General features: G+C 37.2%; 1 protein-coding gene across 2 annotated transcripts in view; it reads left to right on the top strand.

Annotated features, from left to right (window-relative positions):
• Positions 1–24,532, top strand: part of RNF13 (ring finger protein 13) — a 129,494-nt gene that overhangs the window by 2,862 nt on the left and 102,100 nt on the right. For both annotated transcript variants that reach the window (XM_061419023.1, XM_061419026.1), the window contains exon 2: positions 21,225–21,354. In XM_061419023.1, coding sequence (XP_061275007.1) covers positions 21,241–21,354 — 114 coding nt within the window. In that variant the 5' untranslated portion in view covers positions 21,225–21,240. The remainder of the gene's footprint in view (positions 1–21,224; positions 21,355–24,532) is intronic.

Below are 24,532 nucleotides of genomic sequence, written 5' to 3'. Positions count from 1 at the left end.
CTCTTTTTATAGATAGGGAAATGAAGGCATCGAAAATACATAACTTTCTGAGTTCACACAGGTTGTTAGTGGAGTAACTGAAATTTGAATCTAGGCATTCTGATTGTAAAGCCTGTCTTGTATAATGTTTTATTAAAAAATACAAAATGCTGAGGAGTTATTTTGGATTCTTGCTTATTTGGATGACTTTGGGTAAGCTCTTTTGATCCTTGGTTTCCTCAGCTCCTTCCTCAAAAATATATTATTAAGCCATTATGTTTTTGTGGGGTAAGGATAATTTGTAAAGTTCTAGACAGAGAATGTGTTCAATAAATCATATGCCTCAGCCTTTTCCTTTCATATTGAGGATGTGGCCATTTGAAAGATTGTTAGCAACTGGAGGACGATAGAAGAAAGAATTTCACCTAAGGACACTGCTGAAGCAAAGGTATAGAAGTAGGAAAGCAGAGAACATTTGTCAAGGTAGTATGTTTAAGGAACAGGCTGGTATAAAGATAGATGGATAGAGTTTACAGGAATCCTTAAAGGAGCCAGGTTAAGGATTTTGTACTTGATTCTATAAAGAGGAAGAATCCCTCTTTATAGATACTAGTCTGGAACAAAGTCCAGCGAAGGAATGGAAGCCTGGAGGTAGGAATACCCCGGAGTTTAATAACAGTGGTTGAGGCAGGAAGTGATAATGGTGGGGTTGTTGTGAAGGGTTTGGGTTGAGAATGTTAAGTGACCCTGGGAATCCACAGAAGTATGGGCCTTATTTTTGGGGAGCGTATTATGATGAACAGATGTTGATGGTGTAAGGGGATTTAGGAGAAGAATTCATGATACAGTCTTTGGCTTTGGAGCTGAGGATTAGTTCAGATGTTTGGAAATGTAAAATGGAACATGGGAGCTCTGTGTACTTCATAAAAAGAGAAGAGACCAGTTGCTCACTTTGTGAGGAAGTTGTCTAAAGCCACAGTCCCCCTATGGGTCAGTTTCACAGGAGGGATGTGACTCCAGAAGACCCTCAGAAATGCAGATTTCTCACTTTAGATAGAGTTCTACCTACTCTTTTCCCCTGTAATGTTTTTATGCGTCCTGGGATGATAGGGGTAAGGTAGTGGGGAGGGAAATTTTTGGAAAATTAGCAAGGCTCTCATTTATTATTTCAAAAGAGAGCCAGTAAATTGAAGACTAGGGATTCTCACATTAATAATTTGGAAAGATGCTGTGATTTTTATATAGTACCAGACACTTATACACACGTGTTGTATGTTGCATTGTAACATCTCCAGATTTCTTATTTTGTGTCATCCCCTCTTTGTTACCCTGAATTGATTAATAGCAAAACCTTTAAAATCAGAGAATCTATGTGCTTGTTATGGGTCAGCAATGAAGAGGGAATCTAGAGAGATTGTATTCTACTTAAGCTGAGACTGTGGGAGAAGCAGCTCAGAGGATGAGAGGAGAAGGCTGCCTGGTGTGGTAGGAAGTCTAGCAATTCTGTGAATTTTTGAACCCATTCTCTGGCTTCAGTTTCCTTATTTTGTAAGATGATGATAACACCAGTTCTGTCCTGTTGCAAGGAAGAAACACGCCTAGAGGCCCTTTACACGTCAAAAATGGAGAAGGAAGTGGCAACCCACTCCAGTATTCTTGCCTGGAGAATCCTGTGGACGGAGGAGACTGGTGGGCTGCTGTCCATGGGGTCGCACAGAGTCAGACAGAGTCAGACACGACTGAAGCGACTTAACATGCATGCATGCATTGGAGAAGGAAATGGCAACCCACTCCAGTATTCTTGCCTGGAGAATCCCAGGGATGGAGGAGCGTGGTGGGCTACCTTCTATGGGGTCGCACAGAGTGGGACACGACTGAAGTGACTTAGCAGCAGCAGCAGCAGCATACTTCAAAAAGGGCTCAGATCTAAGTAGAATGGCCTGTGGTTTCCTTTCTTGGCAGATTTTCTAGAGTTTGGTGCAGTTAGGTAGTGGCATGATACTAAATTAAGCAGTATAGTAATTTACTGATCTCTGAACTGTTTTCAGTTTCCTGTAATGCAAGGCCCAAGTAGCTGGCCAATCAAATAAAAAATTGGTCATTAGGCATAAGTATTAAGACAAGGAAGGTTTGCATGATCTGTTACTCCATTGGTGGAAACATTACTTGGACTCCACTACTTATGAATTTTTCTATCACAATCATTCACTCAACAAATATTGAGGTATTTTTTATATCAGGTGGTGTTCTAGGCATGCGGAGTATGTTAGTGAACCAAAAATAAATTTAAAAATAAAAAATCCTTGTCCTCATGGAGCTTATTTTAAAATAAGGTTAATTTTAATAGTTGAAAGTAATTAGATTTTTCTTGTATTCTGTATTTAATATAAAGTCATGATTCTGAACAAAGTACGAGTACTGTAGCAGATTGTAACTAATATTGTAGAGCACTTTAAAGGAAGGGACTGCATCATTCTGACTCATGCATGTCTCCCCATTTCCCCTTTTCCTAATGAAATGACTTTAATGTATTTAATACTCAGCAAATGTAGGTACTCATTAAATATTTATGATGGGGAGAAGGAAGTTGTGTTAAGGCAAGGGCCGGATCTTAAAGAGAGAGGAATCAGTTGAGTGTAACAAATATTAAGGGACCCATGTGCTCACTAGATTGAAGAAAGACAAGTGTGCTGTGAATTGCATTGCCTGGCTTATGCATTGCCTATGAGATTGAAGTGGAAATTTTTGAAGTGATTGAAGTGAAAATTTTTTCAGTTATATTGTAGCTGAAAGCATCACCATTAAAAGAATTTGGGTATCTGGGTGTTCCCCAACTTGCCCAATAAGTAGCTTGGTGACTTTGCATAAATAAATTGACCTCTCAGTTCATTTCCTCACTTGTAAAATGAAGCACTTTGAATTTTCCACTTAAAAAAGTCTGCTTTTAAGACTTACAAAATGTCTTCTATCATTTCACTTTACTAATATTGATAAAACAGAGCCAATCATGAACTTCCATTGAATAATAATCAGACTGAATTTATGCTTTTAGTTAACAAACTAGATGTTTAAAAAGGATGTCTGCAAAACTAATGCTACCTATTTGATGTTATTTCCTAAGAAGACTACATTGTAATTTTAAAAAACAAGGCAAAATATAGCCTAACATGTAGTTTCCCCTCTTGCCATTATGAAGGAAAAATAAGCCATAATATTTTAGACCCCAGTAAAGGATGTTACTAGTTGTTCATACTTTAGTTTTACAACGGCCTTTGATTACTGTGCTAGGTGCTAAGTATCTCAAATCTGAAACCACATAGTCCCTAACTTCAAGGAGTGATGAACAAATTAAATGTTTCATTATACCGAGGTGGCCCAGAGAAGGCACATAAGGAGAGTCTGAGAGAAGAGAAAGTTCAGACAGTTGGAGGTTAGAGGAGACTGAGGAGGAATGGCAAGGGACAAAACTGGAGCAGTTCATGAACTTTATAGTTCTCAACTTTATTCTAAAAGTTGTTTAATCTATTAAGGAATTTTAGGCAGGGAGTAATGTGATCAGGCATCTTTATATCTATTTTTATATTCCTTTTAAGAGAATGATCCATGGGGAAGATATTTATCTTGCTTCCAGTTATTTCAGTGGTATAAATCCTATTTGAGGAACTCTGTCTTTTATGCTGAGGAACAATGTTAATTGTGTGGTTTTAGGGTATCAGTAACCTTAAAATATTCAGACATTAAAACTTATTTATGTCCATAGCCACATTAATGTAAATTGAGAAGACAGCTGAAAATTAAAGGTATTCTGCTTATTGAAATGAGAGAGCTTCTGCTCAGGTAAGAATTTGACTTAGGGTTATTTCTAAGGGGCTAGAAAATTTTGTCAAAGTTAGATTGAATACGACTGTAGTTTGGGCTCATTTTCTAATGGTCAGGATATTCAGTTAAACTTTTAGAGGGAATGTATCTTCAGGGAAAAATAATCCCACCTGATGATAGGTAAATATTTCTAAATCAAGTCATAAGATAGTAGGAGTTGAATTTCTGCTTTGCTTAGGTGTAAAACACCTCATTGAAGAATAATTTGTCTAATCACTGTCCTTGTAATTTACATATTTGACCTTCAAAAAAGAACTGTGCTTGTAAGTTATACATTTATATAACAAGTATTATAAATACTAATCGCTTAACATTTTTTGAGGTGAAGTTCATACAACATAAAATTAACAATTTTAAAGTTAATAATTGGGTGGTACTTAGTAAATCACAGTGTTGTGCAACCACCACTCTCTATCTAACATTTTTATCACTAGAAGTTAAAACCTTGTACCCATTCTCTGCTGCCACCAGCCCCTGGCAGCACCAGTTTGCTGTCTCTATGGATTTACTGGAGATCTCATTTGTTCTGGAAATCTTATATAAATAGAACCATACAATATGTATGGTTTAGTGTCTGGCTTCTTTCACTTAGCATAATGTTTTCAAGGTTCTGCAAGGTTGTTGCAAGCTACATTGCTGTATGTATGAATCTTTCCTTTTTACAGCTTAATTATTTTATTGTATATATACAGCATCTGTTGAAGGACATTTGGGTTCTTTGCATCTTTTGACTATTGTGAATATTGTTGCCATGAACATTCATTTACAACAGTTTGAGAACTAGTTTTCATTTTTTCTGGGTATATGTAAGGAATGGAATTGCTGGATCATCTGGTGATCCTATGTTTAGCCTTTTGAGGTCTTGCTAAACTATTTTCCACAGTGACTGAACCATTTTACATTCCTACCAGCAACGTATGAGGGTTCCAGTTTCTCTTCATTGTCATCAACACTTGTTCTTTCCCAGTTTAAAAAAAAAATTAGTGCTATTGCTACCCATTTGAATGCAGAGTTCCAAAGAATAGCAAGGAGAGATAAGAAAGCCTTCCTCAGCGATAAATGCAAAGAAATAGAGGAAAACAATAGAATGGGAAAGACTAGAGATCTCTTCAAGAAAATTAGAGACACCAAGGGGAACATTTCATGCACAGATGGGCTCAATAAAGGACAGAAATGGTATGGACCTAACAGAAGCAGAAGATATTAAGAAGAGGTGGCAAGAATACACAGAAGAACTGTACAAAAAGATCTTCACAACCCAGATAATCACAATGGTGTGACCTCTCACCTAGAGCCAGACATCCTGGAATGTGAAGTCAAGTGGGCCTTAGGAGGCATCACTGCGAGCAAAGCTAGTGGAGGTGATGGAATTCCAGTTGAGCTATTTCAAATCCTAAAAGATGATGCTGTGAAAGTGCTGCACTCGATATGCCAGTAAATTTGGAAAACTCAGCAGTGGCCACAGGACTGGAAAAGGTCAGTTTTCATTCCAGTCCCTAAGAAAGGTAATGCCAAAGAATGCTCAAACTGCTGCACAGTTGTACTCATCTCACACAATTTTGAGCAAGCTCAAAATTCTCCAAGCCAGGCTTCAGCAATACGTGAACTGTGAACTTCCTGATGTTCAAGCTTGTTTTAGAAAAGGCAGAGGAACCAGAGATCAAATTGCCAACATCCTCTGGATCATGGAAAAAGCAAGAGAATTCCAGAAGAACATCTATTTCTGTTTTATTGACTATGCCAAAGCCTTTGACTGTGTGGATCACAATAAACTGTGGAAAATTCTGAAAGAGATGGGAATACCAGACCACCTGACCTGCCTCTTGAGAAATCTGTATGCAGGTCAGGAAGCAACAGTTAGAACTGGACATGGAACAACAGACTGGTTCCAAATTGGGAAAGGAGTACGTCAAGGCTGTATATTGTCACCCTGCTTATTTAACTTATATGCAGAGTACATCATGAGAAACACTGGGCTGGATGAAGCACAAGCTGGAATCAAGATTGCTGGAAGAAATATCAATAACCTCAGATATGCAGATGACATCACCCTTATTTATGGCAGAAAGTGAAGAAGAACTAAAGAGCCTCTTGATGAAAGTGAAAGAGAAGAGTGAGAAAGTTGGCTTCAAACTCAACATTCAGAAAATGAAGATCATGGCATCCGGTCCCATCACTTCATGGCAAATAGAGGGGGAAACAGTGGACACAGTGTCAGACTTTATTTTTTTGGGCTCTAAAATCACTGCAGATGGGGACTGCAGCCATGAAATTAAAAGACACTTACTCCTTGGAAGGAAAGTTATGACCAACCTAGATAGCATATTGAAAAGCAGAGACATTACTTTGCCAACAAAGGTCCGTCTCATCAAGGCTATGCTTTTTCCAATAGTCTTGTATGGATGTGAGAGTTGGACTGTAAAGAAAGCTGAGCGCTGAAGAATTGATGCTTTTTAACTGAGGTGTTGGAGAAGACTCTTACGAGTCCCTTGGACTGCAAGAAGATCCAACCACTCCATCCTAAAGGAGATCAGTTCTGAGTGTTCATTGGAAGGACTGATGTTGAAGCTGAACCACCAATAATTTGGCCACCTGATACGAAGAGCTGACTCATTTGAAAAGACCCTGATGTTGGGAAAGATTGAAGGCAGGAGGAGAAGGGGACGACAGAGGATGAGATGGTTGGATGGCATCATCGAGTAATGGACATGAGTTTGGGTAAACTCCGGGAGTTGGTGATGGACAGGGAGGCCTGGGGTGCTGCAGTCCATGTGGTCGCAGAGAGTCGGACACGACTGAGTGACTGAACTGAACTGATTGCTCTCTGTGTGAATGTGAGGCAGTATCTCACTGTGGTTTTGATTCACATTTCCCTAAGGACTGATGATGGTGAGCATCTTTTTATGTGCTTGTTTGGCCATTTGTGTGTCTTCTTTGGAGAAATGTCTATTCTAATTTTTTGCCCATGTATTAGTTGCATTCTTTGTTTTTTGTTATTGTTATGTTTTATGTATTCTGAATACTAGATCCTATCAGATGTATGATTTGCAAGTATTTTCTTCCATTTTGTGGGCTTTTCATTTTCTCATTAATATCCTTTGATGCATGAAAGTTTTAAATTTTGATCAAGCTCAATTTATTTTGTTTCTTATACTTTTGGTGTCATATTTAAGAATCCATTGTGGAATCCAAGATCATGGAGATTTACTCCTTTATTTTCTTCTACGACTTTTATCATTTTTGCTCTTACATTTAGGTCATTAATTATTTTGAGTTAAATTTTGCATATTGTGAATTTAGGGTTACAGCTTCATTGTTTTGCATGTGACTATCCAGTTGTTCCAGTACCACTTGTTGAAGAAAGTGTTATTTCCTTGTTGAATGATCTTGGCACCTTTATTGCCAATCTTTTAGGCCGTAGAACTATGGATTTACTTTTGGACTCTCAATTCTGTTCCTTTGGTCTATATGTCTATCCTTATGCCCATGCCACATTGTTTTGATTATGGCTTTATAGTAAGATTTTAAAATTGGGACGTGTGAGTCCTCTAGCTTTGTACTTCTTTTTCAAATTTACTTTGAACTATTCAGGGCCCCTTGTGGTTTCATATGAATTTGACGATTGACTTAACCATGTCTGCGTTAAAAAGGCTGTTGGAATTTTGATAAGGAATGTATTAAATCTGTAGATTGGTTTGGGTAGTATCGCCATCTTAGCAATATGTAGTCTTTTTTTTTTGGTCACACCATGTGGCTTGCAGGGTCTCAGTTCCCTCACCAGGGATAGAATGTGGACCACAGCAGTAAAAGCCTGGAATCCTAGCCACTGGGCCACCAGGGAACGCCTCAACAATATTTAGTCTTATAGTACACGGGTTATCTTTCCATTTATTTAGGTCTTTGATTTCATTCAGCAATGTTTTGTGGTTTTCTGTGTACAAGTCTTTCACTTCCTTATTAAATTTATTCCTGGGTATTTTATTCTTTCAGATACCTTTATAAATACAATTGTTTTCTTTTGGATTATTCATTGCTGATATATAGAAGCATGACTAATTTTTGTGTGTAGCATTAATTTCTTTTAATGGTCATTTACCTTCTTTTTTAACTTTATAAACTGGATCACATAGGTAAATAAGAAAGTGGGAAGTGGAACACTAAAGAATTTTAATCTCAATGATGTATGATTATTGTGAATATTAATAGTATGGGATGTCCTTTTAGCATAGTGTTGAATGATTATCTACTTACACTTTTGCATTCCTGGTATCAGATTACATACCCTTGGTCATTATAATATAGATAAGAATATTTTATTTTCTTTAAGCTTGGAGAAAGGTGGGGATATTTATTTTTAAAGTTAATTTTTTTGCAACTGAATTCTGATGTTATGGAGAAAGCCTTAGGGATAAACCATATTTATCTTTAAATCTAATTCAGAAATCCATGAATAATAAAAATAAGGTTGGAATGGTTGTTGTTGTTTAGCCACTGAGTTGTGTCTGATTTTTCTTGCGAGCCCATGGACTGTAGCCCACTAGCCCTTCTATCCGTGGAAATACAGGAGTATTCAGTATACAGGCAAGAAAACAGGAGTGGGTTGCCACTTTCTTCTCCAGCTGATCTTCCTGACCCGGGGATTGAACCTGCATCTCCTATGTTGCAGGTGAATTCTTTACCACTGAGCCACCAGGGAAGCTCTTGAAATGGTAGCTGATTTGAATATGTAAATGATCATTTATATACATTAGTTTACCTTTCTTAGTTTTCCTTGAAAGAGGGTTTCAAATATTTAGCCTTAAAATTTCATTATGAACAATTTCATCTGTTCAAATTTCATATGAACAATTTCAATCTCACACATAATTAAATAAGTGCAAATTTATACAGTAATCAGATGGTCTGAAAGGGCTGGCATTTCATGATATTCACCTGTATTTGAATCGTAGCACCATTATTTAAGAGATAAGCATCGCTGGGCAAGTTACTTAAGAAAGTGAATACTTTTAATGTGCTTGCTATATCCTCAGCACTGCTATAAGCACTTAAAGTTATGTATCTAATTCTCAGTTGCCTATATTTGTGGAAAGATAGTAAGACCTTCCACCATCTATTGATACTGTTTGGATTATTAAAAGAAATAATGCATATTAAGTACATAGCCAGGCATTTAAAAAATCATTTACAGCATATGTAACTTATTATCTAACACCAACAAAGATGAGAAAAGGAAAATCAGTGTTTGAAATGTACATTTATTTGGAATTATAAATATTAATAGGAATATTCTCTTTGGAAAGCAATTTGGCTACATATATAAAGTTTTAGATTGTTTCCTTGGCATATTGATTCCACATTTAGAAATCTATACTAAGGAAACAATCTGAAATATGGAAAGAGATTTATATTTATCATGGAATTATTTATAATTGCAATAGGTAAATTCAACTTAATATTAAACAGTTGAGGGATAGTTAGAGAAAGTCATGATTTAGCCATATAATGTAACATTCAGCAGCTATTAACAAAATGTTTATGAAGAGTTTTAATAACAAGGGAAAATGATACAACTTTAATAAAAAAGCATACAAGTCATACAATAAGTATAAAAATGATAATAAAATATGGATTGGAAAAAAACCTGCTAGTAGTGGTTGGATCAGAGAAGTAGAGCCCATGTGAATGGTGTGGGCGATACAGAATAAGGGAGTAGGCTTTTAAGAAATTGTGGTGTCTGATTAAGGAGTGTATCGATCACAGGGCTCTTGCTGTTGTGCCGTAATATGTTAGGTCGGCTGGGTGGTGGTGAGGAAGGAGAGCTGAAAGGTTGGAGAGCGAGGGTGTGTAGGGACCTGGGAGAATGAACCGCAGCACATGAGGACGAACGCTCCTGTCATCTGTGAATGTTAACCTTTGGGTAATCAGTATTTTCTTCATATCTTCTACTGAGCATTATTTTTAATATTAGAAAAAACCATAAACATTTTATTAGATAACAATATAATGAATAATGTATAAGGATTAGAAGCTGATTACAGTGGCCTTAACTTAAATCAGTAAATGGTGGATTTACCAGGTGGAGAACTTTGATCTGTATTTTACAGCTCTCCTCATAGTCTTTGCAGTTCCAACTTCAAAAGCTGAGTTCAGTTTGTCAGGTTCTGAGAGGAATCACAGTGATTTTTATAGCTGGTAAATTTTCATTCATCTGTACTGCTAGTATTTAGACAAGCCTCAAATAATTTGTTTTGAGCTTTGGAAGAAATTGTGTTGATTAATGTAAAATATGTATGTGTATATTTTAATTTTGAAATGATCTCGTTTCTAGAACAGTACAGGAACCTTTTCTTTCCTTCCTTAATCATTTGAGAGTAATTTGTTAACCTCATATTCTGTACTCACCAGAAACTTTAGTGTAAGATTCCTACAAACAAGGATATCTTCCTTTGAGAAATGACTGATTTGGGGGCTACAGCAAGGAAAGTGCAAGATGGGACAAGAAAATCTTGTGCCAGGAAACAGAGACATGCTCAAACATAATTTGATTTTTGTTGGTTAGTCGCTAAGTCATATCTGACTTTTGCAATGCCATCAGCTGTAGCCCGCCAGGTTCCACTATCCATGGGATTTTCCAGGCAAGAACACTGGACTGGGTTGCCATTTCCTTCTGCAGGGGATCTTCCCGACCCAGGGATCAAACCTGTGTCTCTTGCGTTTGGAGGTGAATTCTTCCCACTGAGCCACCAGGGAAGCTGGGGGTTATTCACATAGGCCCAGTGTAATCACAAGATTTCCTTAAAGTGGCAGAGGAGGAGTTTGGAATGAAGTGATATGAGAAGGAATCGATATACCATTGCGGGCTTTGAAGATGGGGCATGGGTCACCTGAGCGAAGGAACGTGGGCAACCCCTAGAAGCTGATAAGCATAACAATCAGTTGTTGCATAATTTAAAACATTTTGTTTTAAAACATACATGGATAATAACCTAGACTAGAATAAGAAATTTGTGTGACTTTTAAAAATAAGTGATACGTCAAAGACTGTGGGTGCTCTTTCAGATTCTGCACCAATGGCCATGATGAACACTCATGGCCATGTACTCGCTTTCCTTTTTCCCTGTTACTGAGTGAGAGAAGCGCTGTCTCACTTAAATACTGTTAAGAGCAGAAAGATAACTGTGTAAATTATCAATTCATTTTCTTTCTGCTCCAGATTCACCCTTCAGTACCTGCTCTGCAGTAATGGACTGCACTCTAACCATTTCTCCTTTACAAAGAGCATGATGTTAAGCTTTACTAGGTGCTACAGGGGTCAGGATGCTGGAGGGGAAGGGATTTTTTTCCTTCTTAGTTTCCTAGTGTTCCTTTCCTAGTTTCCTCCAGAGCTGTGTGTATCCTGTTCCCCTCTCCCATTCCCTGGGGACATCTGTGCTCTGCCTCAGCCACATGCCCAGAGTAAACAGGCCCTCACTGGTCCTGCAGTCCCGGTCCAGACCTGCCTTGCCATGGCCCTTCTAAAGTGGACACCATGTACGTCAGGCCTTGTGCAGGCAGTGCCTTGACTCCGTCTGCATGCCTGTGCACCAACCTTGGCTTGCTTTTACCCAGGGAACTGTTTCCTGCAGTTCTCTTCACATGAGTACTATGCATTCCAGGTCTTGTGCCTGTAGCAGTGTCCTGATTACCTCTGCACACTTGCTCAGCAGCCTCATGACACCTGCGCTCCAGAGAGTGGTTTCCTGCTTGTCTGGCAGTGTTGGACCAGCTCTGCTTTGCACAGTCTGGTGAAATCCTCTGTTATCCGTGTGCTGCAACCGTACCTTCGCCAGTGAAAAGCTCCGGGTTTGAGGAGGGGACCCTTCTCCCAGGTTTAGTCTTTTTGGGTACTCTCCCTCAGCCTTATTTTTCCCATCAGAATTTATAATTATTTTTCTTTAAAACATTACAAATGGCTTTATTGACTTACAACTGGCAAATAATACATATTTAAAGCTTATGCTTTTATTAGCTTTGACGTATTTGTATAACAGTGAAACCATTGCCATACTGAACTTAATGTTTTTGTTTGGTATATGTTATATAAAATGAAATAAACTTTAGAAAGTTTATGTTGAAATGTGCAGGTAAATGTAAAATAAAATCATGAGAGTCCCACCACCCAAAGTTTACACATACATGTTAACAGGTTGTTTTATTTCATAGTATTTATGCATCTTATTAATGTAAACATGAAATATTTTTAACAGTAATACAGAAAAGAAGCCAAGAACTGAGTCTTGAAGTGATATTTTAAGAAGCAGTTGTTATCATCAGTGGGAATAGGACGCCTTGATCTGGCACCCCGTACTCTTACACCATTGATTTAGTAGGATAAATTTCATGCCCCAAACAATGTATGGGGCATTGGGCATGCTCAGCTTTTTGTTCAGAAATTATGCATAAATTAAAGGAAAAGGGTAGAGTGGGAATAATGGATATGAGAATTGGTTCATTTATTCTAGTATTTACACTTAGAAATTGAGTCCCCTAAAATAGGAAACTGGAATGAAAATGCAAGTTACTTTTCCCTGCAGTGTTTTTGTTTTACTTGACAAGGTTGTTCTGAGGATTAGATGGAAAAACATTCATATCAAATACTTAGCAGAGCGTTTATGTCAAAATTAGTAAGTTTTCTACTGATCTGTGTATAGTGGTGATACTGATATTTGTGTGAAGCATCATAAAAAAAATTTGATTCAGAAGATTGATATTTTGAAGTGTAGATACACTAGGCATGAAGTATTGATGCATATATTTTTAAATATTTTTTAATATTTATTTGGCTGTGCCCGGTCTTGGTTGTGGCATTTGAGATCTTCAGTTTTAGTTGCAGCGTGTGGGATCTTTAGCTGTAGCATGTGAACTCTTAGTTCCCTGACCAGGGTGCATGGAGTCTGAGCACTGGAAGCTCACAGTCTTAACCACTGGACCACCAGGGAAGTCTCTGCTGGGCCTGATTTGATACCCTGGAAAACCATAATTTTCTAGAATGTTTCTCCAAATGATGCTTAAGAGTCTAATGTTATGAAAGCAATTCATTGTCGATTGTCTTTCTTGTTTGCTGCGTGGCTTGTTGCTGGGGTTGGCACTGGCACTGGTGACAGCGGTGGTATTGAAGAGAAATATGTTTATTTTTTGTTTACGTTCCTACTTCCCTCCCTGCCTTCTTTCTCTTCCTTCCTTCCTTTCTCTCTCCTTTTTCTTGCTCTAATTTGACCCTCTACCCCACTCCTCTTTGAGTTACAAGAAGTTTATAAATAATGACTTGCTATAGTACTTGCCAATCTATAGTTGAGAACAGTGTTTTTCAGATTTGGCTTGATCATGTGGATTCACTAGGGGACGTTTTTAAGAAGTAAAATTATAAGTCTTCTGTCTAAATCTCTGGGGAGGGACCTGGGAATATTTATTTTTACCACAAGCCCCTGGATGATATGTACTATAGACACGTTGCCAAGTCGCTTCAGTCGTGTCCGACTCTGTGCGACCCCATAGACGGCAGCCCACCAGGCTCCCCCATCCCTGGGATTCTCCAGGCAAGAACACTGGAGTGGGTTGCCATTTCCTTCTCCAATGCATGAAAGTGAAAAGTGAAAGTGAAGTCGCTCAGTCGTGTCCGACTCTGTGCAACCCCATGGACTGCGGCCCACCAGGCTCCTCTGTCCATGGGATTTTCCAGGCAAGAGTGCTGGAGTGGGGTGCCATTGCCTTCTCCGATAGACACATTACTAGATCCCATCTCACATCCACTGAATGAGAAGATAACAACTCTGGGTTGAACATGTCTGGTTTTTAGTAGTTGCTTGTTGTTTGTTGATTCGGTATGTGTGATCTTGATAGGCTTCTGCTTGCTAGCTTTCATAATATTTCCATGTCGTCAGAAAAACAAAGCAAAACAGTCTTGTTTTAAAGGCAAGCTGCTTTATTTTCGCTTTTTTTCCTTTTAAAAATAGAGGGAGATTTCCCTGGTGGTCCAGTGGTTAAGACTGCAAACTTCCAATGTGAGGGGCATGGTTTTATCCCTGATTGAGGAACTAGGATCCCACTTACAGCATTGTGTGGCCAAAAAAAAAAAAAAAAAAAAATTTGATATCATAGAAGAAAATGCATAAAACATTTGTATATGGCTTCAAGAACAATTAATGCAAATTCCCATCTCATCACAGCCCAGGTTGAGGTGTGGACTATTGCTGGCATCCCAGAAGCATCTATTTCTTGGTCACACCCGCTTCCTTACCTTTCTTGCCCTCAAGGTATCACAATCTTGATTTTTATAATGATAATGTCCTCATTTTTCTTTCCCTTTTTACCTCTTAAATATGAATCTATACAGAATATCTTCTGTTTTGTCTTTTAAAGAACTTCATGTGAGTAGAATCATAGTGTTTGCCTTTTTGTGACTTACTTCCTTTGCTCAGGGTTATTCTTATGCAATTCATCTGTATTAGTCATACAGCTGTGATTTGTTTTCCTTATTGTAGGGAACTACATTATATGCCCATGCAAAAATTTAATTCTACTTTAATGCATAATGCTCAATAAAGTTTATTATCCAAAAGGATAACTCGCTGCTTATGTCTGTATAAGGACAAGGGAGGTAATAGATTGGAGGAAGAACAGGACCTGACTTTTCGCCACTTAATAGTATCCTTGATTATATTCTGTCGATGTATTTTTAAATTGAGGTAACACTGGATTATGCTTACATTATAGTTCCTGCTTACATCATTTTTCGATCTCTGTACATACTGCAGGATGCTCACCGCTGAAAGTGTGGTTTTCATCTGTCACCTTCATTTGACCCATTTTCCCCTTTTGTCCTTCCTCAGCCCCTTTCCACTCTGGTAACTACTGATCGGTTCTCCGTAATGTGCATTTGTTTTATCTTCATTTGGTTTGTTCCTTTAGTTAGTTAGTTACAATCCACATCGCGTGAAATCATATAGTACTTCTCTTTCTCCGTCTGACTTATTTCACTTACATAATATCCTCAAGGTCCATGTGTCTTGTTGTAAGTGGTAAGACTTCATTTTTTTTTAATGGCTGAGCAGTATTCTGTATGCTTACCAAATCTTTTTTATCCATGTGTTGCTAGGCATTTAGGTTGTTTCATATCTTGGTTATTATAAATAACGCTGCAGTGAACATAGGGGTGCATATATCTTTTTGAATTAGTGTTTTCATATTCTTTGGATAAATATCCAAAAGTGTAGCTGGATCATATGGTAGTTCTCTTAATTTTTTGAGGCCTCTCCATATTATTTTCCATATTATTTCCATAAAATGACTGCATCAATTTACATTCCCAGTAACAGTGTTTGAGGGTTCACTTTTCTCCACGTCTTCACTAACACTTATTATTGCTTGCCTTTTTGATAATAGTCATTCTGATGGGTGTGAGGTGTTATCTCATTGTGGTTTTGATTTGCATTTCCCTGATAATTAGTGACGTTGATCGTCTTTTCATATGCCTTTTCGTCATCTGTGTGTCTTCTTTGGAAAGATGTTGCTTCATATCCTGTGTTCATGTCATCTGCAAATAGTGATGGTTTTACTTCTTCCTTTCCAGTTTGGATGCCTTTTATTTCTTTTTCTTGCCTAATTGCTCTGGCTAGGACTTCCAGTACTATGTTGAATAAGAGTGGCAAAAGTGGGCATTTTGTCTGATTCCTCATCTTAGAGGTATAGCTTTCAGGAATTTTTTGCTGTTGAGTGTGATGTTAATTGTGGATTTGTTTTTTATAACCTCTGTTATGTTGAAATACATTCCTTCTACCCCTATTTTATTGAGTTTTTATGTAAATGAGTTTTGAATCTTGTCAAATGCTTTTTCTGTATCTGTTGAAATGATCAAATGACTTTTATCTTTCATTTATTAATATCATGTAATTGCATTAATTTGTAGATGTTGAACCATTCTTTCTTCCCTGAAATAAATTCCACTTCATTATGGTCTTAATCAATATGGTTTGAATATGTTTTTAAATGTTGCTGCATTCAGTTTGCTGAAATATTGTAGAGGATTTTGTATCTGTGTTTTATCTACCTGTCTATTGGCCTATAACGTTTTTTGCATATACGTGTTGTCCTTGTCTGGTTTGGGGATCATGGTACACACTAAACAACGGGAATAGTTTGTATGAGTCCCAGAGGGAGAAACCTGTTTGCCTACCTCTTAAAGTTTTGGTTTGTTTCATTTGTTTGAAAAATCAATTTGTCATGGAATCTGAAAAAAGCTTGCATTGATTAACAGTAAAAGTAAAAAATCTTACGTGAGGCTTGCTTTTAGTTTAGATGACTTCATGTTAAAAGAAATTAGCCGGGCAACCTTCAGCTCCTCTGCAAAGAACTATTGAGTATCTTATTTTTGCTTAAAAAGTTAAGCCCTGATGTTGTCATTTTCTCCCCCATTGTAACACTTTTGCTCATGATAGTGTCTCAACCATTTCTGTAGATATGTTCAGTAGTTCTCAGTTGAACTCTTAGAAGTCATATTATGAAGTTATTGATATATTCACTTGTATGAATTGAGAACACTGGTCTGGAGGAAATTTTATAGTATGATATATAGGTAAACAACATGACGAGCACATTGGGTTTTAAAATTTTTTTACAAGTCTTTACTAAAATGTGATTTGGCTATTGTAAATTTTACAGTAAAATAGTTAACTAGCTGTTTCACATTTTTTTCTGTTAGTGCTTTCTATAGTACATACTCTTTTGATGTGGTTTTGAAGTATAAGATACATTTTTGGAGAAAAATAAATTGAAATTACTACCTAGTAAATCATTTTTCAAGTTAGGAAAAGATTACCATTATTTTAGCAGTGGGTTATTTTAGTCAAGTTTTTGAAATCCTAGTGATACGCAAGAATAGTTTGAGAACCAATGGAATATGAGCTTATTCAAAGTCATTCTTATGGAGATGGTTAGCTGTTTTATGAGTGTTTTTTGGCACTGAGCCAGTTGATGTCAGATATGTCATCTTCAGAGTTAAAGGTTATTTGAAAAGCAAATTCCTGAGAGTAATGTTGGTCTTAAACACTTACTAAATGCATCTCCATCTGTAACATTTAGAATGTAAAAAGTTTATAATGAATTTTTTATAGATGAGTTGCATGGTATTGTCACAAATTTAAATGTGAGGTTAGGATTTATTCTGCTGCTTGGGGAAGTTTTAAATTTTGCAATTATCAGAATAGCATTTGATGAATAACTGGCATCTGTGCTCTTAAGCCATATGGATAATCACATGTAGCCGCCAAGGTACTCAAATTCAGAAGGCCAAGAGAAAATTAACAGAATTAAGGGTTGGTTCCTCAAAATTAAATTATTAGTGTTATTACTCTTTTGGCTGTGCTGCCTGGCATGTGGGGCCTTGTTCCCCAACCAGGGATTGAATCCACACCCTCTTGCTTTGAAAGTGTGGAGTCTTAACCACTGTACCACCAGGGAAGTCCCTGGTTAAGAACTTGTGCATCAAAGGACACTATGAAGAGTGAAAAGAAAACCCAGGGAATTGGTGAAAATGTTTTTCAATCATATATCTTACAAGGGAAATATATGCAGAATATATAAAGAACTTTTACAGCTGAACAGCAACTACCACCCAATTAAAAATGGACAAAGAATAAGACATGGAAGCAGTCTAAGTGTCCATTGACAAATAAATGGATAAATAATATGTGGTATATGTATATACAATGGAATATTGCTTAGCTATTAAAAAGAATGAAATAATGCCATTTGCAGCAACATGGATGGACCTGGAGAGTGTCATATTCAGTGAAGTAAGTCAGAGAAAGAGATAATAGTGCTTATATGTAGAATCTAAAAAAAAATACAAATGAACTTTTTTACAAAACAGACTCAGACTTAGAGAATATACTTACGGTTACTGGAGGGAGGGTAGGGAGGAGGGGTAGTTAAGGAATTTGGGATTGACATGTATACTCTGCTGTATTTAAAGTGGATAACCAACAAGGACTGACTGTATAGCACAGGGAACTTTGCTCAATATTCTGTAACATTCTAAATGGGAAAAGAATTTGAAAAAGAATAGGTACATGTGTATGTTTAACTGAATCACTTTGCTTTACACCTGAAACTAACACACATTGTTAACCAGCTATACTCCAATATAAAATAAAAAGTTTAAAGCAAGAAGCTAATCCAGCCTCCAGTAATGGGGATTCCATTAAATCTATTAAAGAATATCTGTACAAGGTATCTTGTGGTCATTATACGCCACGTTTTAGACCAGTAGTTTTCATTTTATATATCAGTCAGATATGTGTACCCAATATATGAAATAATTTTAAAAGATTTGAAAGGGGTGGAAGCCCTAGAGGGCCTCATGTACTATTAGGGTTCTTGAGGGGATGTTAATGGTACAGGGTTTGTGATTTAATTTTTTTTTGAATGTAGTAATGAATTAGGAAAATATTCATAAGTCAGTAAATGAAAATAATAGTTAACAAAACATGTATAGTGTAGTGTATTCCAGTTTTGCTAAATATATATGTTTAAATTTGCATATAGCTAAAAGAATGGGAGGTTATACCTCAAAATATAGACACTGGTTGTTCTTTTATTTGGTGATTATGAATGATTTCAATTTTTCTCCCATTTTCTATAATGAAATTAGAATAAGAATTAGTTTTGTAAATAGACTTTAGAAACTCCTGAACGTGTTATTTTGAAAAAGGCGGCAAAAGCAAACATGTATAGCCAAAACCTACTTGATGTTATTACAAACACACACAGACACACACATAGCAAAAGAAGTTGATACCACAGTGACCACTGTGCCATGAGCATTGGGCTGAAGTCCTTGAGTGCCTGTTTGAGCATAGGTCCATTCCTCTACCTTTTGGACACCGGCCTTGGGTACTGATGCTATTTTCAGTTGGGCTTTAGCGTGTAGACTTCAGAGGCAGAGTGCCTGGGATTGAATACTGGCTCTGCTATTACTCATTGTTTGATCTTGGACAAGTTACTTAATAGGGCCTGAGTTTTCCCAACTATGGAATGACACCTAATAGTGTGTTGTTAGGATTAGATGAGTTAAATTCAATAACATGCCTAGAGCAATGCCTGGCACTTAGTAAGTGGTCAGTTATAGTTGTTGGGATTATTATTATTCCTATCATTAGAGTTATTTTCCCTCTAAACTCTCTCTTCCTCTCCCTCCCCTAAAGTTAGCTGGGAATTCCAAAACTTTACGAGTGAAGTCATACTTCTTATTCACCTTTGCCAAACAGGTCAGTGGTCAGTATATTGTATACTAATTCTTTCTAGTAAAATTTAGTAGCAACCACACTTTATTTTATAAGAATTTTTATGTTTTTATGGTGTGATTTCTGCCCAGAAATGGTATATTGTGGTTATGATGGGGGTCCCCAAGACCACCTCCAAGTTCACTGCTTCGCTATCTTAGTGGACTTACAGGACTCAGCATATGACTACTCATGATTCTGATTTATTACAGTGAAAGGGTACAGAGCAGAATCAGCAAAGGGAAGAGGTGCATGGAGTAAAAGTCCAGAAGAAACCAGGCATGAGCTTATAAGAGTCTCTGGAGTCACAGGGGATATGGTTAATTTCTCAGCAATGAGTTATGATGACACATGTGAAATGTCTACCAAGGAAGCTCATTAGAGATTCAGTGCTCAGGGTTGGTACTGAGTGAGGGCTCTTCAGGTAGGCGCCCTCCACCCAGCATGCACCAAATTCTCAGACTCCCAGAAAGGAAGAAGGTATCCACCATAAACCACATTGTTTGCAGCATTTAGACACAATGAGCTGTTCTTATCAGGGACTGATAGCAATCCTCCTGAAATCTTAAGTTCTCAGATGCCAACAATTGGCCAACCTTGCAAGCAGATCTTTCTAAGGATAGCAGTCTCAGGCCTGCTGTGTTTAACTTTTTTATCAACAGAGATATATTATAAAAATGTATTTTACCTAAGACATTCATATCAGTAAATCTATAAATCTTAAAAACAGCTTTATTGAATTATATAATACTCCATAAAATTTACCCATTTAAAGTAAAAAGTGCAGTTATTTTTAGTAAATTTATAGAGTTGTGCAATCATCGGCACAGTCTTAATTTTAGAACATTTTCATTGTCCTGAAAAGAAACCCCATTTCCATGAGCAGTCATTTCCATTCCTGTCTGTCCCCCTGTCTCCCTCTTAGCCCCATCCCAGGAAACCACTAATTTATTTTTTGTCTTTGTTGAACAGATCTATACATTTAATGTATTTTTACCTTTATTTCATTTCTGCTATTAATGGCTTTTGCAAGACAGTAGTTCAAAAATTATTCAAGAATATTTCTCTTTCAGTGTGTTTGAGAATCAGAGTTTGAGTCTATCTGGTAGTCTCTAAGTCTAAAGCCCTTACAAGCAGCAGTCGTCATCAGAATTGTCATTATATGAATTTGTGATAGTTAAAGAAGTAATTCATTATATAGGCTCTTGTCTTTGCATACTTCATTCTCACCATTTAAAAAATATACTATACAGTTGGTTGAGGCTTCCCAATGAGAATTTTGATACTTAACCATTTAATTCTTTCATGGCATCTTTTTGCTGTAAGATAGATAAAGATTCGTGTAGAAAATTGGATGAGGTTGGCAGAGGTAGCTACACTAGTGCCATTGGGAGATAGAGAGGCAAGAAGTGTGTTATGTATTGTTATGTATTGTTATGTCCCTTTGATTGGGAAAGGACAAAAAGTATTACTTTATAATAAATGGCTATTTTTTCAAAAAATTCTCTAATGTGGGTATAATATTCAAAGATAAGTAAAACGTACATTTACAAATTATATTTTTAAATTACCGTAATTCTTTAAGATTGTAAAAAATGTTAAGTCAAAGGTGCTTGTGTATTTTTAAATCATTATTTTGATTGAAATCTAGTTTCTCCCACAATTGAGTTAGTAGACAAGCTGTACTATACCCACTCCAGTATTCTTGCCTGGGAAATCCCACAGACAGAGGAGCCTGGCGGGGTAGGGTCACATAGAGCCAGACACGACTGAGCAACCAACACACACTATAAACTGAGAACTACTTTATTATGTAGCTAAAACAGAACTTCATCTCCATGAGTTAAGTAGGTATTGACTAACACTGTTTACTTAAATGTCCAAATCTGTGCAAACAGTTACGCTTTTGAAATACTAGTTTCATTTTAATGTTAATCCATGTTTATAATTTAAAAGATATTTTTGGGCATCAGGAATGAATCTATCATATAACTTATTTTCAGAGACAAAGCCCCAGAACTTACTGTTGCTTCTCTGCTTGTCTTATAGGTGATTTTACAGCGAGATGCTGCTCTCCATAGGGATGCTCATGCTGTCGGCCACACAAGTCTATACCATCTTGACTGTCCAGCTCTTTGCATTCTTAAACCTCCTGCCTGTAGAAGCAGACATTTTAGCAGTAAGTAAATTTAAACAGTAAAATTTATTCATGTCTAAAAACATCCCTTAAAGAAAGTTTTTTTTTTAAGTTCTAAATGATAGAGTGAATAATGAAATAATGAAATCTTAAAAAGTGTTTACCTACAAACATGTAAGTTCGTACACATATTTGTTACTTGCGAGTGTAAGTGCTCGTTTCTTAGTTGGTTGATCTCTAACATAAGATCTCATGTACAATAAGTACCTGATAAATATTGCTTGTGAGAGTGTTTGCGCTCTCTTTTGAGTGCTGGTGCCCACATTGATTTACATACTATGTGTTTACATAGAATCTTGCTGTTTTTTCTTGCTCACTAGTGTATCTGTAATGACTTTGATAGTGATATTTTAAAAAATTGTACAAATGGCCATAAATGTTTTTAACTTAATGTTAATGAATCCAGAGGAGAAGCCTAACGATTTTGTCTTTGATGGTGGGTAGAAAAATTTTTAGAGAAGAAGGCTGCTCATCAAAATCTTTTAGTCCTTTCTGAGCTACTGTCTCACTGTCCTCTGTACTAGGGAGTGTATATACTCATTTCTGTGAAGCTAGAAAAAGAAGAATTAACTATCTGTACATGTGATATGTTTGTGTGGGTACACCTATACTCTTGGTACTATGCTAAGGATTTATTGGTTTTTCTTTCTGGGTGCAAGCGGTTTGCTTATTAATATTAGGTAAGAAACAGAAGGGCCAAAATTGTTGCTGACCAAACTTTTTGTGGTCCTCAGCCATGCTTCTTCCTACTGTGCCACTTGTGGAAGGGCCTAGAATCACTGCAGAACTTCAGAGAGCCAGGCTGGTTTCCATACCTTTTTTCCCTTCTGTTTTTCTGACATCTGCCACTCCTTGTCTTTCTTTCTTTTTTACCTGAGGTAGAAGTGTTAATTGCTCAGTGGTGTCCAACTCTTTGTGACCCTGTGGGCTGTAGTCCACCAGGTTCCTCAGTTCATGGGATTCTCCAGGAAAGAATACTGGAGTGGATTGCCAGGGGATCTTCTCAACCCAGGGCTCGAACTGGGGTCTCCTGCATTGTAGGCAGATTCTTTTTTTTTTTTTCCTTAACCTGAAGTGAATTGTTTCACCTATTCTATGGTTCAGCTATGTGAAGGGTTAAATGATTTTCAGTGGATTGCTCTGTGAATATGACTGGCTATGTGATATGGATCAAAATACTTGGTCATTCTAAATGCCTCCATTTTTAATTTTTTTTAATTAATGTTATGTTTTAATTAATGTTTAAAATTAATTAATATTAATTAGTATTAATGGAGTGTTATAATGATTAAGTAAACTGTTTAGAATAGTATCTACACATAGTAAATGTTTTATCTTTTTATCTTCATTATAATTATCATTCTCATCATCTTTCACTCACTCCCTTGGTCTTATGTGACTGTTTAAGTTGTATGTAAAAATATGTATTTATTTATTTATTTAGCTGTGCCAAATCTTAGTTGCCGTGTGTGGGAGGGAGCTTTCATTGCAGTATATGGGATCTAGTTTCGCAACCAGGGATGGAACCTGTGCCCCCTGCATTGGAAGCACGGATTCTTAACCGCTGGACAACCAGAGAAGTCCCTTAAATAGTATTTTTTAATTTAGATACAGCACAAAATATTAGAGAAGACCAAGCAGTCCTTGCCAGCAGTGCTGCCTGTGCCTCAGGCAGGTTAGTGTGGAATGTATGTTGATGTCTTCTAGTGAAAGAACTGTTCAGCATGAGAGCTACTTAAATCTGGTCTTTATATTGACATTAACGATGGAGGCTGACAGGAATGCAGAGATAGCTGGTGGGGAGTCGGTTGTGGGGTTATGTGTCTAGGCAAAAAGGGGAACTAAAAATTGAGGCAGAGGAACCAGATGTGGTAACACAGTCATTCAGAGGAAGGGAGTTAAAAGGTTGAAAACATTAGCTCTTTCTTTTAATTGAATAAGAACATCACTATAATCTGTATCTGTAATAATAAAATTTAAATAAGTTGGAAATCAGGTTGATTCTGGCTCCATTTTGGACAGGTATTAGAATATTGCTTTTGAAAAGCTATAGTCAGTGTTAAGTCATGCTGTTTGTATGCCAGATGATTTTGTTTTTGGCAGTTAAACTCTCCCACTTGACTGTTAATTTGCTGGCAACAGTTTTGTCCAACTAGTTGGTGAGTTCTGAGAGGATATGGGGGGCTTCCCTCATGGCTCAGTGGGTAAAGAATCTGCCTGCAGTGCAGGAGACAGAGGAGACGCGGGTTCAAGCCAAGGTCAGGAGGGTCCTCAGGAGGAGGAAATGGCAACCCACTCCAGAATCCTGCCTAAAAAATCCCATAGACAGAGGAGCCTGGCAGGCTACAGTCCAAAGGGTCGCAAAGAGCTGGACACAACTGAGACTAACACACACACAGATTATGAGATGCTACTGTATCGTGTATTGCTGACTGGTCAGTAAGTGCCCCAGGTCACGGGTACCTGGAAGACAGGACTCTGTCTTACTAAACTTTATGTTTCTGGTACCTGGTAAGAGTCACACAGTAGGAGTTCACTAAATATTTGAGTTGATTAATAGTTTTTTCCTTGGAGATTTCCTTCTTCTATATTTTCTTTTAATAGCATTTATTCCTTGGAACTCTAGATTATTGTTGTTTTTATTAGCCATTCATTCTCTTTTCTTTAACCCAAAAGGAAATATGAAGTTATTAATTATGTAAGTTTATATCTAGAAACGTGGAGCTTTAGAACTGGCAGGGGCCTTATACTTTAGAGACAACCAGATGAATGTTGAATATTCCGAGGTCCGTAGGCTACAGTGACTAGTTAGCTTCAAGCTGGACCATGATCTTGTTGAGAAGTAGTATTCATCTTCTGTATTTCAGAGAGTCAAACAACCCAATTTTGTTTATTTCCAATCTGCCCTTTGATTCTGTCGTAGAGATTTGTTAGAGACATTTCATTGCTTGGTAGGTGTCCAGGGGTCAATGGGCAGAGTTGGGAGAGAAGCCCCTAGTGCTTTGTAATGTGGATGGATTGGATCCTACAGAAAGGTAAGTTCAGAGCTCCAGCGATGGAATTACAGTCTGGGCTGAATTCCACTTCTACCACTCTGTGACTCCATGTCCTTAAGTGATATAACATCTCTTAAATTTCACTTTACTTATGAAAATGAGAT

Source organism: Bos javanicus, chromosome 1 (assembly GCF_032452875.1).
Source record: "Bos javanicus breed banteng chromosome 1, ARS-OSU_banteng_1.0, whole genome shotgun sequence".
NCBI lineage: Eukaryota > Metazoa > Chordata > Mammalia > Artiodactyla > Bovidae > Bos > Bos javanicus.
The sequence above is the reverse complement of the archived record's forward strand: the minus strand, read 5'-3'. Positions and strand labels throughout refer to the sequence as shown.